Genomic DNA, 20,511 nt, shown 5'->3' on the forward strand with positions numbered 1-20,511 from the left:
TTTACTAGTAAAGATTTAGGAAAGGGGGCCGGGCGCGGTGGCTCACGCCTGTAATCCCAGCACTTTGGGAGGCCGAGGCAGGCGGATCACGAGGTCAGGAGATCGTACACCATCCTGACCAACATGGTGATAACCCCATCTCTATTAAAAATACAAAAATTAGCTGGGTGTGGTGGTGGGTGCCTGTAATCCCAGCTACTCGGGAGGCTCAGCCAGGAAAATGGCTTGAACCCAGGAGGTGGAGGTTACAGTAAGCCAACATCGTGCCACTGCACTCCAGCCTGGTGACAGAGGAAGACTCTGTCTCAAAAAAAAAAAAAAAAGATTTAGGAAAGGGAAACCATTTTATGACTTAAACTTTTTTACTGGTCAGAATCCAAAAGATGTCAAAATTTCCAGCTTCTAAGAATGTACTTAGACAAAAGCAAGAAACAATAATTTTGATAACTATGAAAAAGTAGTTTGTGATGAGCTGTTTAGAAAATGTAGAAATTTCATTGTTGAAATCCCTTTAAACCTTTCCGTTTTCTTTTTCCTTCCTGAGTCTGTGTCACATTCACTGGTATCTGATGAGGAAGAGGATCTGCAGTTATGGGAGGAATTTCTATTCACATAGGCATCATATAACCTTAAGTCCTTAGGAGAAAGTAATTCTTGGCAAACATTCCAGGACCATGTATAAGTAGAAAAGGTGTCATAAAAGGACTCATTTCTAGAGTCTATCCCAATCAAATCCCCTCGGATCTTCTGCCAGAGGTTTAGCATTTCTTTTCGGTGTTCAAGGGCAATTCCTAAATTATAGGTATCAGTAGCTCTCTTCACCTGCAGTGAGAGACCAGAAGTTTATTGTAGTTACCTTAAAGTAGCTTTGATTTGTGGACCACAATGATAGATACCCCAAGAGTTATGTCCCTGGGCTACTCGAAAGTCACTGAATCTATACATTAGGTGGTGCCTCGTGAGGACGTGTGAGCTAGGAGGTGATGGACAATCAAAATGTACTGCTTGGGAATAATGAGGTAATAAGAAATTTTATAAGGATATGAAAAATACAATGGACTAAAATAGGTTGAAGTATGGTATGGAGATAGGCTAGGGATATAACAGGAGGGCCAATTCAGCCACTCAGTTCAGCCTAGGATAGGGAGAACTGACTGGGAGAAGATGCTGAGCTGAGTAGGTCCTCAAGGATGTGATCAAATTGAGGGAGTAAGTGGTGAGGGGAGTAAGTGGTAAGCGGAGAGGGGACAGCATAAACAGAGACCCCAAGGCAGTAAATATCCTGGAGGTGTGGTAGGAGGGTTCAGGCACTTGGTGTTGCTGGAGTGTCAAGTTTAAAGTGGGAGGAATAAATAATGACAGAGGACAGGCAGGCCCTTACACTTAATCTTATAAGTCAGCAATCTCTGTGAGGCTAGCAAAAGCCTGTTCCTCAGTGAAAATCATGCTGTAGTGACCCACTGTTTCTAATGAAAGTGAAATAAATCCCTTAAGCAGAAAATAGAGTTGAAATTGCCATCATTGAGAGGGACATGTTCACTTTTAAGCAGGACAGTGCCATGGTTGGCTCTTCATGTTGGATCATTAGCAACTGTGTGGAGAATGGTTGGAGGATACCAGGTTGGAGACTGCCTCATCTAAGGCAGTGGTAATGGGGATGGAGTGAAGGGGACAGATTTGAAAAATGTGGTTTCTTTTGTTTTTTTGTTTTTTTGTTTTTTTTTTTGAGACGGAGTCTTGCCCTGTTGCCTAACCTGGACTGCAGTAGTACGATCTTGGCTCATCACCACCTCTGCCTCCTGGGTTCAAGGGATTCTCCTGCCTCAGCCTCCCGAGTAGCTGGGATTACAGGCACCCGCCACCATGCCCAGCTAATTTTTGTATTTTTAGTAGAGACGGGGTTTCACCATGTTGGCCAGGCTGGTCTCAAACTCCTGACCTCAGGTGATTCGCCTGCCTTAGCTTCCCAAAGTGCTAGGATTACAGGTGTGAGCCACCATGCCCAGCCCTGAAAAATCTTTTAGAGAATGACAATCGGCCAGACTTGGGGATTAGCAGATGTGAGGAATGAGGAAAAAACCCGAGTTAAGGATAGCTCCTGGCCTTCTAGCTTCAGTGACTGAGTAGATGCTATCAACTGAGACACATGCAATATACTCTCATAACAAACCTGCACATGTACCCCGTGGATCTAAAATAAAAGTTGACCTTATTTAAACACACACACACACACACACACAAAACAAACAAACAAACACCTGAGATACAGAATTCCCAGGGGAGAACCAGTTGGCTGCAGAAGATGATGAGTTTTGTTTTGGACATGTTGAGTTTGTTATGTTATGAGACCCTGCGTAGAGGTAGAAATGGTCATCAAGTGGTCAGTGAGATAGGACAGAAATAGAGGAAAGAAGTTAGGTTAGTGACAACTTTAACAGTAATCAGTACATAGGTGGCAGCTGAACCAAGGAGGATAGATTGAGATAGCCCAAAGAATACTTGCCCTAGCTGTTCTTTACCTAATGCCAAGATTTCCAATGTATTAATATCAAACTATTGATCTTCTCAAGCTTCTTAGCCCTGGTGCAGCTGGTGCCCCAGGGCTAGAGGCCTCAGGATGTAAGATTCTTTCACCATGAATCTCTGAGTACACTACTCACTGTGACTGTTGGTTAACTACCTTAATTAGTTTGATATTTCTGGAATAACACAAATGAATGTCCCAGAAATAACAGTGAGTATAGCTGCATAGGTGAATAGCAGGATGAATCATAACACTTAACATTTGAATCCATTTGATTATAGAGAAAGAAATGGTGTTATTACAATGGGTAAACATGAGAAACAACCTTGTCTCATTTTAAAGACATAGAGCAGATAAAAATTCTCTTGGTTTTATGGTGTAGTATTGAAGTGGACAATATTTTTGTCAGTGATTTCTGGGAAGGAACTCAACAAGGAATACTCACATGTTGTTTAATAGCAGTTGCACTGGCCACTGTACAAGTCTGCTTTTTCTTGAGCATTTGATCAATGGTGAGGATGTTATTTGAATAACCTGAGGCAGGGTCCATAGACTTTATATTTGCTGCCTTTATGCATATTTAAAAAAGAAGGTTAGTAATACATTTTAATTTGAATTATACAACAAAAAGACATAATAAAGTATATTTTATTATAGAAGGATTTGTATATAATTTATAAGGTTATTGCCAAACCATTTGTTTGTTTGTTTAGACTTTTTTCTGGGTCCCTCAGGAGTGGCATTTGGCATATGTGCAAAAATATCTGTATATCCTAGATGGTGCCCTAGGACTGGAATTGCTAGGTCAAAAGGTGTGAGGTCTGTCCTTTTGGTAATTATTGCCAAATTTCCTCTGTAGAGGGTGAACCAATTTACAAACCTATCTGTAACTTATGAGTATACCCATGTTTTTTCATCTTGGTCAATATAATATGAAAAGATAAATATCTGAGGAGAGTTTTAACTTGGATCTTTTATGAGGAATGAGGTTGAATATTTTTTCATGTTTCTGAGAACTGTCTGTTCATACCCTTTGCCCATTTTTATATAGGTTATTTTTTTCTTATGAATTTGAAGTTCTTTGAAGTTAGCCTTTTGTGTTATGAGTGGCAACTGTGATTTTTTTTTGGCCATATGGAGATTTTTGATCTTGAAGCGGTGGAATTAATATCTTTTTATTTAAAAATGCATTTGACTTTTGTATCACAGTTAGGGAGGCTTTCCCAGAGTTTATTTCAGTATGTTTAAGGTTTCTTTTCTTTTTCTTTCTCTCTGACCCTCCATTTATTCCTTTTACATTTCATCCATTTGCAATTTGTATATGAAGTGTGAATCTCATTTTTTTCCTCAGATGCCTACTCAGTGCACTATTTGTTGAATAATCTATCATTTTCCTGTTGTGTTGAAATGTCACGTTTTCCTTAAGTTAAAATTCTCCACATAGCTCTATTTATTTTGGGACTTTCTATTTTCTTCCTTGGGTCTGTCTGTTAATATCACACCGTTTTAATGATTGAGACTTTTTTTTTTTTTTTTTTTTTTGAGACAGAGTCATGAAAGTGGCTCATGCCTGTGATTCCAGCACTTTGGGAGGCTGAGGAGGGTGGATTGCTTGAGCCCAGGAGTTCAAGACTAGCCAACATGACAAAACCCCATCTCTACTAAAAATACAAAAACTAGCTGGGCATGGTGGCACGTGTCTGTAGTCCCAGCTACTAGAGAGGCTGAAGTGGGAGGATTGCTTGAGCCTGGGAGGCAGAGGTTGCAGTGAGCTGATATCACATCACTGCACTCCAGCCTGGGTGACAAAGTTGAGACCCTGTCTCAACAACAACAACAAAAACCCTTGGGGAAAATTTGAAAAAATCACATTAAAGTTATAGACAAGCAAGATGAACAACACCCTTATAATGTCAAACATTCTTTTTTTTTTTTTTTTTTTGAGACAGAGTCTCGCTGGAGTGCAGTGGTGGGATCTTGGCTCACTGCAACCTTCGCCTCCTGGGTTCAAGTGATTCTCCTGCCTCAGCCTCCCTAGTAGCTGGGATTACAGACACGCGCCACCACGCCTGGCTACATTTTGTATTTTTAGTAGAGATGGGGTTTCACCATGTTGGCCAGGCTGGTCTCGAACTCCTGACCTCAGGTGATCCGCCTGCCTTGGCCTCCCAAAGTGCTGAGATTACAGGTGTGAGCCACCATGCCCGGCCTTGAAAGTGTTTTTATTTACTCTCCCTCTTGAATGATAGCTTAGCTGGAAATACTTTTCTTTCCTCAATCTATAGATATTATTTGATTGTCTTCTGGCCTTTATTTTTGCATGCATGAAGTCTCCTGTTAGTCTACTTTTTGTTCCTTTGTAAGTTATTTATTTTTTCTGTCTGTTTTCCTCCCTCCCTTCCTTCCTTCCTTCCTTCCTCCCTCCCTCCCTCTATCTCTTTCTCTCTTTCTTTCTTTCTTTCTTTAGAGACAGAATGTTGCTTGGTGGCCCAGGCTGGAGTGCAGTGGTGCAAATCTCGGCTCACTGCAACCTCTGCCTTCTGGGTTCAAGAGATTCTCTTGCCTCAGCCTCCCAAGTAGCTGGGATTACAGGCATGTGCCATCATGCCCGACTAATTTTTGTATTTAGTACAGATGGGGTTTCATCATGTTGGCCAGGCTGGTCTTGAACTCCTGACCTCAGGCGATCCACCTGCCTTGGCCTCCCAAAGTGCTGGGATTACAGATGTGAGCCACTGTGCTTGGCCTCTGGTTGCTTTTGAAGTGTTTTCTTTGTCTTCATTTTCAACTGCAATGTTTCAAGTTGTATTTTCTTTTATATATGCTGCTCCAGGGTGTTTTCTTCAATTTAAGAATTCATATCTTTTATCAATTTAGAAAAATTCTCAGTCATTCCTAAAAATACTCAGTCATTACTAAACACTTCTCTTTAATAATTTAAAACATGTTTTACAGTCTTTTAAAGATCTGCTATATCAAATTATGATACTCCTCTTGTTTATCTACTGACTTTTTTTGAGAGTAGATTATTTCCTTGTATGGCTTGTAATTTTTGTTAACCTATATTTAAAAGAGATTTTAAAAGATTTTTGATATAAGCTGTGCAAACCTAGGATATGGATGTGTTTATGTTTGTGTCTGGCAGACATCCCAAGGTAATACCAATCTAAAACCGGTTTTTAAGGTAATTTTACTGCTTGGAGATTTCATCCAATGTGGAAACTATAAATTCAGATTCTGAATCCATGCATCCTACAATCCTGAGTTTCAAATTCTTCACAGAATACTTTCTTCTCTATTCAGAGCTTTCAGCAGACCAAGCTTGGCTATGGACTGAGTTTCTTACTCCTCCTTTTACTGAGAGGGCAACCCTTACAGATACTGGTTTCAATTCCAGTTGCTTACTTCCGGGGATCCACATCTCCTGACCCTGAATGGGTATCTAAACCCCAATCCCAACTCATCAGGGCCGAGATCTATTACCACTTGTTAACTTGTGAACTTGTTATTCTGGCTTTAGGCGCTCTCTCTCTCTCTCTCTTGCTTTCTGAAACATGGGGTTTTCCTTTCTTTTGAATACATTTTTGAATGTTTGTCATTTTATTTCGTCCAGTATTCATATATATATATATATATATATTTTGTAGAGACAGAATTTTACCATGCTGCCTAGGCTGGTCTCGAACTCCTCGGCTCAAGCAATCCACCTTCCTTGGCCTCCTAAAGTGTTGGGGTTACAGGGATGAGCTACCATACCCAGCCCTATCCAATATTTTAACGTGGTCATAGGGAGTCTATGTGTGGGGTCAAGTAGTGTTCATGTAACTCAGTTACTTTCTGAAACTTGAAAGTACCATTTCTTTCTTTTCTTTTTTGTAGAGACGGAGTTTCACCATGTTGCTCAGGTTGGTCTCAAACTCCTGAGCTCAAGTGATCCAGCCACCTCAGCCTCCCAAAGTGCTGGGATTATAGGCATGAGGCACTGTGCCCAGCCTATTTCTTGGTTCTAATGAACATTTATTTTATTTTATTTTGAGATGGAGTTTTGCTCTTATTGCCCAGGCTGGAGTGCAATGGTGCGATCTTGGCTCACCACAACCTCTGCCTCCTGGGTTCAAGCGATTCTCCTGCCTCAGCCTCCTGAGTAGCTGGGATTACAGGCATATGCCACCACGTCCAGCTAATTTTGTATTTTTAGTAGAGATGGAGTTTCTCCATGTTGGTCAGGCTGGTCTCGAACTCTCGACCTCAGGTGATCCACCTGCTTTGGCCTCCCAAAGTGCTGGGATTACAGGCATGAGCCACTGCGCCCAGCCTCTAATGAACATTTATAAATATACAATTATATTAGATTAGATGTAATATACTGCATAGTATATTAGATATACTATATGTGTATATAACTATAAACATATAGTTTAATAGAAATAGCATTAAATGTAGTATATTATAATATTTGTAAATATAGTACATATACAGTAGGTATAGATGTAAATATACATATGTATGCATGTAGTATAATAAATATAAATATGTAGTGTATTAGAGGTAATATACTAGTAAATATGTAATAGATGGTAATGTGTTATGAAAAAAATCAGGAAAGGGGGTAAGGTATTGGGGGTTGTGATTTTATTTGAATACATATATATATTTATTTGTTCAAAAATTTTTATTTTAAATTTATTTTTAATTAAAAAATTTATTTTTAGAGATGGAGCCTCACTATGTTGCCCGGGCTAGAGTGCAGTGCATTCACAGGCATGATCATAGCATATTATAGCCTTGAACTCCTGGGCTCAAATGATCCTCTTCCCTCAGCCTCCTAATCAGCTGGGATTAGGGGTATGTACCATTGCACCCAGCTATTTAAATACTTATTTAAAAAATAATTTATTGGCCAAACGTGGTGGCTCATGCCTGTAATCCCAGCACTTTGGGAGGCTGAGGCAGGTGGATCACCTGAGGTCAGGAGTTGGAGACCAGCCTGACCAACATGGTGAAACCCCATCTCTACTAAGAATACAAAAATTAGCCGGGTGTGGTGGCGCATGCCTGTGGTCCAGCTATTTGGGAGGCTGAGGCAGGAGAATTGCTTGAACCTGGGAGGTGGAGGTTGTAGTGAGCCAAGATCATGCCACTGTATTCCAGCCTGGGCAACAGAGCAAGACTCTGACTCAAAAAAAAATTATTAAAGTGAAAATTCATGTAACATAAAATGAACCATGTGAAGTGAACAATTCAGTGGCATTTAGTACAATGACAATGTGGGGATTGTTATTTTAATGGGGTTGTTAGAGAGGCCTCCTAAAGTGACATTTGAGACAAGACCTAAAAGAGGTGAGGGGAGAGCTATGATGCAGCTCTCTGAGGAACAACATTAGAGCAGAAGAAATAGCAAAGCCATAGACCATGAGGTGAGAGCACATCTAGTCTGTAAGAGGAAGAGTAAAGAGGCCTTGAGGATGGAGTGGAATGCACTGGACGGTGAGCAGCGGACGATGAGATTGTTGGATAGGCAATGAGAGCCTAGATCAGTGATGGCCAATAACATTTTCCTCAATAATGGAAATTTTCTATATTTCTGTGTCATCCAGTATAGTAGCCATTAGCCACATATGGCTGTTGAGCATTTGCATTGTGACTGGTATGACTGAGGAACTGAATTTGTAATTTTATTTAATTTTAATTAATTGAAACTTAAACAGCTACTAGTGGCTACAATTATTGGAAGGCTCAGGTTTTGATTGTGTGGGACATTGTAACAAGTTATAAAAATTTTGGTTTTCATTCTGCGTGATATGAAAAGCCACTGGAGGGTTTCAATCTGATTTTAACAGAACCACTTTGGCTGCTGGGTTGAGAATCGATTGAAGGGGACAATAGTAGAAGCAAGGGGACCATTTAGGAAGCTATTGACATTATTTCTGCTGAGATTATTAGAGACAATCTAGCATATAGTATGCTCTCAGGAAATAAAGTATTTGTATTACAGTATTCTTTCTTCCAAAAAATACTGAGTTACCTGTGGACCAAATTCTATTTTAGATGATAGGGATACCTTAGTGAAAGAAATACAACCCTTGTGTACATGAATGTTATATTCTAGTTGGAGAGATTGACAATAAACAGATAAGCATCTGGGGTGGAGGAGTAGTTGAATGTTGGGACATAAGTTTAAAAGAGGATAAATGTCCTCTTATTTCCATCTTCTCAGTGATATTTGCCTGTGGGTGTTACTTCATTTGGTGAAAGATAAAGTCTGAACTTGAGGTCATTTGTGACAGTGATACCCCTCTGGGCCTCTTAAACTCTATGTGGGGAGGGGCCTTCTAGGAATTGTATAGTGATGTGAACAACACATGGACCTCTGGAACCCAGAGCTCCACAGGGTGGGCTGGCCTCCAGTTAAGTTTCCATTCTGTTTCTTAGGCGTAGAGGCCTTACCTGGGATGAGGCCAGAGCCTCTTGAGAGTTTATCTAGAAACTTGGGCATAGTTGCTGGAGACCTTAAAACTTATGATGACAAAAGTATATCCTGGGAGGGGGGGCAAAAAGACTAGAGTCAACAGAACTTGAAGCAAGGCCAGAAGGTGCAGCTGGGACCATAAATGGGGATCTAGTCGAGGGCAGGATGGCCCCTCCATCACAGCACTGCCCCTTTGGGTTGCGGGCCTGGTCTTCTCATCTCATGGTGTTTGCCCAAACACAATCTAGAGTGGATGGAGGGTGTCCAGAGTGCAGCTTCTGGTCCCTGAGTGGTTGGGGGAGCAGTCAGAGATAGGGTTGGAGAAACTTTTATTGTTATTATTCCTATATTCCCCATCCCCAACCCCAAAGCTGTATTTTTTAGTAAGTTTACCTATTTGTTGAAATTAAATGAAATGTTAATGCCTGGACTTAAATTTAGGAACATGGCTATGGCATCTGGTTTGAAAATAATGACTAAAACTATTTGTTGTAAAAAGCATGTTATTAGTTCTGTTAAGTTAGTGCTTAAAAATCCAAGTATTTAACTAATGTGACATAATCTAAATCTCACCTGTGTTTTCCAGTCTCTTTTATGGAAAAAATAATCCTCAAAGAAATGCAAAGGCTCCTTTCTTCTTAGCATCTCTAATTTCTGCATGTCTTTGAATGGCTTTCCCATCACCACCCCATCCACATTAGGGAACAATGGAAAGATGGGTATTTTTGAATATGGGCTATCTGAACCGGAATTGCATCCTAAAAAGATAAAAACAAAAATGGTATCACAAACAATGTAAGAAGAAGTTCACATAAAAGACCACCATGTGGTGCCTGTTTTGCTTTGTCTACTCTTCTCAGTGGCCATGGCCCTCATTCTTCACTCTCCTGCTCCCACCCCCCACCCATCCACAGACTCTAGGCTTCATCAGGTGTCTGAGGATTCAGTTACATCTACATTTGCTTTCAAGTGACATCTATGTGACAGAGAGTGGTCACTCAGAATAGGCTGCAGTCCTGTTCTTATGGCATTTGGGCTCTAGTACTTCTTTCTGACCAGTCATATACAAATAAATCCTTTACAACAGTAGAGAGAGAACAAATGGCTCTTACTCTTGAGCTCTTCAAGAAATTTAAATAAATCCTTTTCTTTCATTATTGCAATCCGGGCAGCATTAGCAAAGGCAGCCATGCTTGAGCTTGGAGGCGTGCATATGTCTGGCTTAAGTGTCCTTTTTCCATAGCCCATAGTGTAGGGACTCCACAACATTCCTGGGCCAGTATGCTGGAATTTTCTTTGGAAATAGCTTTAAAAAAAAAGTAATTCAGAAATGGATACAAAGAGATATAGGACAAAAATTTTAAAAAGTCAAGTTGCTAGTTACATATGCTGAAGAAACTTATTTTAAATCTAATTTGCATATTCATTCAATAATATTTGAGTGCCTATTTCTGTGATATTTATAGAATATTTACTGATACCTTCCACAGGCCATTTGACTATTTATATCTGTATTCCTTGGCTTTTGGTCTCCTTTTTTTCCCCAAGGCTTCCCAGAGTTTTGTTTTTGTTTTTTTTAGAGAGAGATGAGATCTTGTTATGTTGCCAGGCTGGACTGGAACTCCTGGGCTCAAATTCTCCTCCCTCCTCAGCCTCCTGAGTAGCTGGGACTATAGGTACCTGCTATCATGTCCAGCTATCATGTCCAGCTCTGGCCTCCCTGTTTTGTTTAGAAAAATACTTATGAATTATGATCCTTGACAAACACTTAAGTGGTACCAGCTTGAATGCAAACATTAATTATTATTACTTTGTGTTAGGTTTAAAAATGCAACTTTTGTTTTAAATTAAAAGAAATTCTCATTGCAGAGAATTTGGAAAACATAGAAAAGTATAAAAAAGAAAAGAAAATACTACCAGTAAGCTTACAATCTGGAGTAAGTCACTATTGATTGCATTTCTTTCCTATCATTTTTTTTTGGAGCGTATGTGTATGAACAGACTTAGAAGATGTGTTACTGGGTGTTTAGGTTATACATTCTTTAAGAATAAGTACAGCTGGCAGGCTGTATGTGATAAAGGACTCTGATCCATAGTATAAACATCTGACTTACAAACATGCATGCCTCGAATATCAGTGACTGTGGTGATCAGCTTCCTCCTTGCTGCCAGAACAGTGGACTTCTCTCTGCAGCTATGGTAGGGATCTGCTTACTGCTGCTGAGGTGGAAGGACTTGCTTCTCACTGCTTTGGCAGTGGAACCTCTCACATCTCAGTGTTCTGAGCAGAAGAGCATCACTTCATGCTGTCTCAGAGGACAAAGTGTAGGACCTTGCTTCTCATTAATACATAGGCTGATTTCTTCCTGTTACAGCAATGGGAGGCTTCACTACTCTCTGGGATGGTGACAGACAACCTTTCCTTTCCTCTCAGGAAGAGGGAAAGGACTCATTCTAAATGTGGGGGCTGAAGCAGTGGTTGGTAGGAAATGTGCCTATGGTGCTCTGATTAGAGTCTGACTTATGATCAGATACTTTCTTCCCTAGCCTTGAACTCAACCATCCACAATGTCATCACTTGCCTGTGAAAATGGCGTAATGTAATTTAATTCCCACCAGGTCCTTCAAGCCTCAGTTTTTCTTTCCCTCAGAGTATTCTCTATATACTCTATGGCTCTGAATGTGGTCTTCAGCACCACTGGGAAAATACAAATTGTGGGAAATACAAATTCTTGGCCCTGACTACACACCTACTAACTTAGAAATACTGTAGCCTAGCAATGTGTTTTAACAATCACTCCAGCTGATTCTGACACAGTGCAAGTTTGAGAACTTTTGCTCTAGTCTATAGTTTCCTTTCTTCCTTGAAATTCTAATCTTTGCTTAACAATTTATGTCACATTATATTTTATAACTGTTTCATGTATATTACATACCAAAACTAGTGGCTTGTGTTTGTATTTGCTGTCTTTATTATTATTATTATTATTATTATTATTATTATTATTTTTTGAGATGGAATTTTGTTCTTGTTGCCCAGGCTGGAGTGCAATGGCACGATCTTGGCTCACTGCAACCTCCACCTCCTGGGTTCAAACGATTCTCCTGCCTCAGCTTCCCGAATAGCTGGGATTAAAGGCATGCACCACCATGCCTGGCTAATTTTGTACTTTTAGTAGAGACGGGGTTTCTCCATGTCAGTCAGGCTGGTCTTGAACTCCCAACCTCAAGTGATCCATCCGCCTCGGCCTCCCAAAGTGCTGGGATTACAGGCGTGAGCCACCGCGCCCAGCCTGCTATTTATTATTATTATTTTAGAGACAGAGTCTCACAGTCTCCCAGGCTGGAGTACAGGGGTGCAAGGCTCACTACAGCCTTGAACTCCTGGACTCAAGCAGTCCTTCTGCCTCCGCCTCCTGAGTAGCTGGGACCACAGGTGCAAGCCACCCTGCCTGGCTAATTTTTAAGTTTTTTGTAGAGAGTTTCCCTACCTTGCCCAGGCAGGTCTTGAACTTCTGGGCTCAAGTGATCCTCCTGCTTTGGGCTCCAAAAGCTTTGGGATTACAAGTATTTAACTAATGTGACATAATCTAAATCTCACCTGATTGGCATAGTGCACTATAGCCCAGAGCCCTTAGGGCTGAAGGGATCCTCCTGCCTCAGCCTCCCAAGTAGCTGTAACTACAGGCCTGCACCACCATTCCTGGCTGTGGTAATTTTTTATGACAGCCCTAGGAAACTGACTCACAAAGGGGGAAACTGTTTTAGGCAAATACCAGGAGGTGAGAGAGCATGGAGTATTTGAGGACCCGAGTTAAATGTAATCTAGGGTGTGAGAGGGGAAGTTACAAGAGATGAAGGCTGGGCACAGCTGCTCTCGCCTATAATCCCAGCACTTTGGGAGGCTGATGGGGGTGGATCACTTGAGGTCACGAGTTCAAGACCAGCTTGAGCAACGTGGGGAAACCCTGTCTTTACAAAAAAATACAAAGATTAGCCAGGCATGGTAGTGCACGCTTGTAGTCCCAGCTACTCCAGGAAGCCGAAATGAGAGGATTGCTTGAGTTTGGGAGGTAGAGGCTGCAATGAGCCTTGATCGCACCACTGCACTCCAGCACTCTAGCCTGGGAGATAAGAGAGCAAGACTCTGTGGAGAGACAGAGAGAGACATATGAGACTGGAGGTTAAGCAAAGGATATACTATGAAGGACTTTTAAAATGTCACATTAAGTTAGAACTTTTTCATAGGAAACATGAGAGGTCACTGTAGGCTTTTTAGAAGGTAAGTGATGTGATGATATGATTAGATTTGTGCTTGGCATTGTAGGCCACTTAAATATTTTCTAATATATTCAGTTATGATCTGGCTGCAGTGTGGAAAGTGGATGGAGATGGCAAAAGTGGAAACAGAGTGACAAGGCAGGATACTACAGTTAAGTCCAAGAAGATAGTGACTTAGTTACGCTAGGGTGTTTCTGTGGGGATAGAGAGAAATGCATGGCTTTCATGTTGAGGAGGTAAGATAGACAGGGCTTAGTGATTGGTTGGATGTAGGGAATGAGAGAGCAGTGACAACTGGGGATTATGCTGCGCCTTTGGCTCAGACAGTTGGGTAAATACACTGAGATGGCAAAACCATGCACTGAGATCTGAAGCTCAAGTGGAAGAACTATAGAAGTATGTGTGGACACAGATATACAAACTACCATCAGAGAATACTATAAACACCTCTACGCAAATAAACTAGAAAATCTAGAAGAAATGGATAAATTCCTGGACACATACACCCTCCCAAGACTAAACTAGGAAGAAGTTGAATCCCTGACTAGACCAATAACAGGCTCTGAAATTGAGGCAATAATTAATAGCCTACCAACCAAAAAAAGTCCAGGACCAGATGGATTCACAGCTGAATTCTACCAGAGGTACAAAGAGGAGCTGGTACCATTCTTCTGAAACTATTCCAATCAATAGAAAAAGAGGGAATCCTCCCTAACTCATTTTATGAGGCCAGCATCATCCTGATACCAAAGCCTGGCAGAGACACAACAAAAATAGAGAATTTTAGACCAATATCCCTGATGAACATCGATGCGAAAATCCTCAATAAAATACTGGCAAACCGAATCCAGCAGCACATCAAAAAGCTTATGCACCATGATCAAGTGGGCTTCATCCCTGGGATGCAAGGCTGGCTCAACATATGCAAATCAATAAACGTAACCCATCATATAAACAGAACCAAAGACAAAAACCACATGATGATCTCAATAGATGCAGAAAAGGCCTTCAACAAAATTCAACAGCCCTTCATGCTAAAAACTCTCAATAAATTAGGTATTGATGGGACGTATTTCAAAATAATAAGAGCTATTTATGACAAACCCACAGCCAATATCATACTGAATGGGCAAAAACTGGAAGCATTCCCTTTGAAAACTGGCACAAGACAGGGATGCCCTCTCTCACTAATCCTATTCAACATAGTGTTGGAAGTTCTGGCCAGGGCAATCAGGCAGGAGAAGGAAATAAAGGGTATTCAATTAGGAAAAGAGGCAGTCAAATTGTCCCTGTTTGCAGATGATATGATTGTATATTTAGAAAATCCCATTGTCTCAGCCCAAAATCTCCTTAAGCTGATAAGCAACTTCAGCAAAGTCTCAGGATACAAAATCAATATGCAAAAATCACAAGCATTCCTATACACCAATAACAGACAAACAGAGAGCCAAATCATGAGTGTACTCCCATTCACAACTGCTTCAAAGAGAATAAAATACCTAGGAATCCAACTTACAAGGGATGTGAAGGACCTCTTCAAGGATAATTACAAACCACTGCTCAATGAAATAAAAGAAGACACAAACAAATGGAAGAACATTCCATACTCATGGATAGGAAGAATCAATATCGTGAAAATGGCCATATTGCCCAAAGTAATTTATAGATTCAATGCCATCCCCATCAAGCTACCAATGACTTTCTTTACAGAATTGGAAAAAACTACTTTAAAGTTCATGTGGGACCAAAAAAGAGCCCACATTGCCATGACAATCCTAAGCAAAAAGAACAAAGCTGGAGGCATCACGCTACCTGACTTCAAACTATATTACAAGGCTACAGTAACCAAAACAGCATGGTACTGGTACCAAAACAGAGATATAGACAAATGGAACAGAACAGAGTCCTCATAAATAATACCACACATCTACAACTGTCTGATCTTTGACAAAACTGACAAAAACAAGCAATGGGGAAAGGATTCCCTATTGAATAAATGGTGCTGGGAAAACTGGCTAGCCATATGTAGAAAGCTGAAACTGGATCCCTTCCTTAAACCTTATACAAAAATTAATTCAAGATGGATGAAAGACTTAAATGTCAGACCTAAAACCATAAAAGCCCTAGAAGAAAACCTAGGCAATACCATTCAGGACACAGGCATGGGCAAGGACTTCATGTCTAAAACACCAAAAGCAATGGCAACAAAAGCCAAAATTAAGAAATGGGATCTAATTAAACTAAAGAGCTTCTGCACAGCAAAAGAAACTACCACCAGAGTGAACAGGCAACCTACAGTATGGGAGAAAATTTTTGCAATCTACCCATCTGACAAAGGGCTAATATTCAGAATCTACAAAGAACTTAAACAAATTTACAAGAAAAAATCAAACAACCTAATCAAAAAGTGGGTGAAGGATATGAATAGACACTTCTCAAAAGAAGACATTTATGCAGCCAACAGACACATGAAAAAATGCTCATCATCACTGGTCATCAGAGAAATGCAAATCAAAACCACAATGAGATACCATCTCACACCAGTTAGAATGGCAATCATTAAAAAGTCGGGAAACAACAGGTGCTGGAGAGGATGTGGAGAAATAGGAACACTTTTACACTGTGTAAAACTGTAGTTTTACACTTTTACACTGTGTAGGACTGTAAACTGGTTCAACCATTGTGGAAGACAGTGTGGCGATTCCTCAAGGATCTAGAAATAGAAATACCATTTGACCCAGCAATCCCATTACTGGGTATATACCCAAATGATTATAAATCATGCTGCTATAAAGACACATGCACACATATGTTTATTGTGGCACTATTCACAATGGCAAGACTTGGAACCAATACAAATGTCCATCAATGATAGACTGGATTAAGAAAATGTGGCACATATATACCATTGAATATTATGCAGCCACGAAAAAGGATGAGTTCATGTCCTTTGTAGGGACATGGATAAAGCTGGAAACCATCATTCTGAGCAAACTGTCACAAGGACAGAAAACCAAACACCGCATGTTCTCACTCATAGGTGGGAATTGAACAATGAGAACACTTGGACACAGGGTGGGGAACATCACACACTGGGGCCTGTCGTAGGGTCAGTGGAGGAGGGAGGGATAGCATTAGGAGATATACCTAATGTAAATGACGAGTTAATGGGTGCAGCACACCAACATGGCACATATATACATATGTAACAAACCTGCACGTTGTGCACATGTGCCCTAGAACTTAAAGTATAATAAAAAAATAAGAAAAAAAAAGAAGTATGTGTGGACAAAGAGATAAATTAAGTTTTTACCTTTGGTTTGAGGTGGCTGTGGGGCTTACACATGGAGATGCCCAGTAGGCAGATGGAAACCCTAGAGGGAAGATCTGGGCTGGAGATCCCAGTGTGATCTTCTCTGTGCCTCATTCTCCTTGCCTATATACAAATGGAGGTAATAGGACCTACCTCACAGGTTTGATTTGGGGATTAAATGGAGGTCATTCAGCAAATAATTACTGAGCTCCTGGTGTATATCAAGCATTTTCCTATAATACACACTGGGAAGATAGCAGTGAATAAAACACACAAAAAATAATTCCTGTTCTCATGGAACTTACATTCTAGCATGAGAATACAGATAATAAAATAAATAAGTAAATTTTATTGCATATTAAAAGGTGATGAATAGTATGAAGAAAAATAAAGCAGAGAAGTGGGGACAGGGAGTGGTAGGAGGGTTGCAGTTTTAAACAGGGTGGTTAGAGAAGGCTTTGCTGAGATGACATCTGAACAAAGACCCAAAGGTAGTGAGAGTGAGTTGAGTGAGTCATGGTCTATCCAGGGGAAAAGTATCCAGATAGAGGGAAAAGCAAGTGCAAAGGCCTTAAGGTGGGAGCGTGTTTGATGTACATGAGGAAGAGTAAAGAGGCCAGCATGGCTACAGCACAGTAACAGAGACAAAGTCAAAGAGGTCAAAGGGGAATGCAGCACACATAGAGGTCCAATATGTCATTGTAAAGGCTTTGGCTTGGGGCCAGGTGGTGGCTCACGCCTGTAATCCTAGCACTTTGGGAGGCTGAGGTGAGCAGATCTCTTGAGCCCAGGAGTTTGAGACCAGCCTGGGCATCATAGTGAATACCTATCTCCACAAAAAATAGAAAAATTAGCCAGGTGTGATGGTGCACACCTGTAATCTCAGCTATCTGGAAGGCTGAGATGGGAGGATCACTTAAGCCTGGGAGGTTGAGGCTTCAGTGAACCATCATGGTGCCACTGCAAGACCCTGTCTCAAAAAAGAAAAAAAAAAAGACTTTGGCTTTTACTCTGAGGGAAATGGGAGGGTTTTGAAGGTTTTGAGCAGAGGAGTGATATGATCTGCGGCATTTGGAAGACTCATTTGGTGCTGTAGGAGTCAAGGAGTCAGCTAGGCACAGGGAGTGTTGTGAGTAGGCTGTTCAGCAGGCAGAGCAGGGGAGCAGCAGTCAAAAGTGCAAGCAGGAAGACCAGTTATTAGCCAGGGAAAAACTAATGTATGTAAAGTGCTTGCTCAGAGCTTTGCATTTAATACATATTCAATAAACGGTATCAACTATGTGAATACCTATCAAATTCTACCATTAACCAAATCAAGACCTGCTTTCTCAGGAAATTAAATAATTATCTTTGCCACTTATTTGACATTTATTTAACATATGTTGAATTATGTTACTTCTGTATATTTATTTAAATATCCACATATTTCTGACTTCTCTCTCCATTTATATATACATATGTGTGTGTGTGTGTGTGTGTACATATATAATTATTATTTTTTCTTTCTTTCTTTTGAGACAGGGTCTCACTTTGTTACCCACGCTGGAGTGCAGTGAGGTGAACATGGCTTACTGTAGCCTTGACCCCCAGGCTCAAGCAATCCTCCTGCTTTAGCCCTTTAAGTAGCTGAGACAACAGGCATGTGCCACTATGGTGGCTAATTTTTTGTTTTTTTTTTGCATATAAAAATTTATCACTACAGTTTTTTTTTCTTTTTTTTTTTGACTAAGTCTCACTCTGTTGTCCAGGCTGGAGTGCAGTGGTGCGATCTCGGCTCACTGCAACCTCTACCTCCCAGATTCAAGCAATTCTTGTGCCTTGGCCTCTTGAGTAGCTGGGATTACAGGTGCGCAGCACCACACCCAGTTAATTTTTAAATTTTTAGTAGACACGGGGTTTCACCATGTTGGCCAGGCTGGTCTCCAACTCCTGGCTTCAAGGAATCCACCTGCCTTGGCCTCCCAAAGTGTTGGAATTACAGACGTGAGCCATCACGCCTGGCCCATCACTACAGTGTTTTCACTATTAAAGTTTATGATCTTGGTCTTTCCTTCGTGCCTTTGTACAGGGCCAAAAGAGAGACATTGGGCACTTTGACAACCTTAAAGCAGACTCCAGGAATATCACCTTTTTTTTCTTTTTTTTTTGAGATGGAGTCTCGCTCCATTGCCCAGGCTGGAGTGCAGTGGCATGATCTCGGCTCACTGCAACCTCTGCCTCCCAGGTTCAAGAGATTCTCCTGCCTCAGCCTCCTGAGTAGCTGGGATTACAGGCACCCTCCACCATGCCTGGCTAATTTTTTTAAATTTTTAGTAGAGACGGGGTTTCACCATGTTGGCCAGGCTGGTCTCGAACTCCTGACCTCATGATCCACCTGCCTTGGCCTTCCAAAGTGCTGGGATTACAACAATGAGCCACTGTGCTCGGCCCAGCATGACCTTTTTAACCAAATCCAGCAACAAGAACTTTATCGTTTTTCTCAATAAAGTTCAAGCAACCACCATTGGGTACAAAGGCTGTGATTTTCTTGCTATTCTTGATCAGCTGGATGCTGGCACACTTCCTGATGGCAGAATTTGGCTGTTTGGTTTCAACCCCTACTTTTTCCAGCACAATTCCTTTTGCATGAGAAGCACCTCTCATGCAACCCTCAAAAGGGTTGGCCTTCAGGGCTGTGCCCAAATGGGCTTTCTTGTACTGTTTTTCATGCCACTTCTGGTCTCGTCAGTGACTGTGGAGCTTCCTAGCCGCACGAAGTCCATGACACTTGCCCATCCTGCTGGCACCACGGGCCTGAGTGAAAGAGCTAATTTTTGTAGAGATGGGGTTTCACCAGGTTGCCCAGGCTGGTCTCAAACTCATGGACTCAAGTGATCCATGCACCTCAGCCTCTCAAATTGTCTCTGTTTATACATTAAATACTATGTCTTAAACATTTTAAATCTCCTTAGGTATCAGGCACTAGCAAGATGACCAGATAAATAATAACCAGATAAGATAACCAGATAAATAACAGCCACACCACAATAACAATAAAAATGCCAACATCAGCTAACATTTCCTAAGCACTTACTGGGTGTGAGAGGCAGTATAGGGAGATGGATAAGAGCACGAGTTCTGGAATCAGACTGTGCTAAAATATAGGTACAATTCCCTCTTGGGCAAGTTATTTAACTGACCTGTGCTGCAGTTTTTTCATCTGTAAAGTGGGAGTGATGATAGTATATACTCATTAGGGAGGTGAGGATTAAATTAGATAATATGTATATTCTTTTTTTAAAAAATTTATTTTTATTTTATTTTTTTAGAGGAAGGTCTCACTCTGTTGCCCAGGTTGGAGTGTAGTGGCACAATCACAGCTCACTGTAACCTCAAATTCCTCAGCTCAAATGAGCTTCTTGAATAGCTTGGACTACAAGTATTCGCCACCATGCCTAGTTAATTTTTTTAATTTTATAGAGATGAGGGTCTTGCTATATTGCCCAGCTGGTATGGAGCTTCTGGCCTTAAGTCATCCTCCCATCTCAGCCCCCTGAGTAGCTGAGATTACAGGTGCGATCCATGGTGCCTGGCTATAATTTTTTTTTAAACGAAGCTTCAATTTTCTTTTTTTTTTTTCTTTTTTATTTTTTTGAGATGAAGTCTCACTCTGTTGCCCAGGCTGGAGTGCAGTGGAGTGATCTCGGCTCACTGCAACCCTCCGCATCCCAGGTTCAAGCTATTCTCCTGCCTCAGCCTTACGAGTAGCTGAGATTACAGGCACCTGCCACTACGCCTGGCTAATTTTTGTATTTTTAGTAGAGACGGGGTTTCACCATGTTGGCCAGGCTGGTCTCGAATTCCTGACCTTGTGATTCGCCTGCCTCAGCCTCCCAAAGTGCTGGGATTACAGGCATGAGCCACCGCGCCCAGCTGAAGCTTCAA

At 41.1% G+C, this 20,511-nt stretch overlaps 1 protein-coding gene and 1 pseudogene across 1 annotated transcript in view; both read right to left on the bottom strand.

The window, feature by feature from the left end:
- Positions 1–343: 343 nt before the first annotated feature.
- The window catches only part of EFCAB3 (EF-hand calcium binding domain 3), a 46,303-nt gene continuing 26,135 nt past the window's right edge, over positions 344–20,511 (bottom strand). The window contains 5 exon segments of the mRNA XM_031011278.3: positions 344–533; positions 535–822; positions 2,970–3,092; positions 9,567–9,751; positions 10,106–10,299. Coding sequence (XP_030867138.3) covers positions 495–533; positions 535–822; positions 2,970–3,092; positions 9,567–9,751; positions 10,106–10,299 — 829 coding nt within the window. The 3' untranslated portion in view covers positions 344–494.
- On the bottom strand, positions 18,620–19,365 carry LOC109027075 (small ribosomal subunit protein uS12-like; annotated as a pseudogene).

The sequence above is a fragment of the Gorilla gorilla genome, chromosome 4 (genome assembly GCF_029281585.2).
Source record: "Gorilla gorilla gorilla isolate KB3781 chromosome 4, NHGRI_mGorGor1-v2.1_pri, whole genome shotgun sequence".
NCBI lineage: Eukaryota > Metazoa > Chordata > Mammalia > Primates > Hominidae > Gorilla > Gorilla gorilla.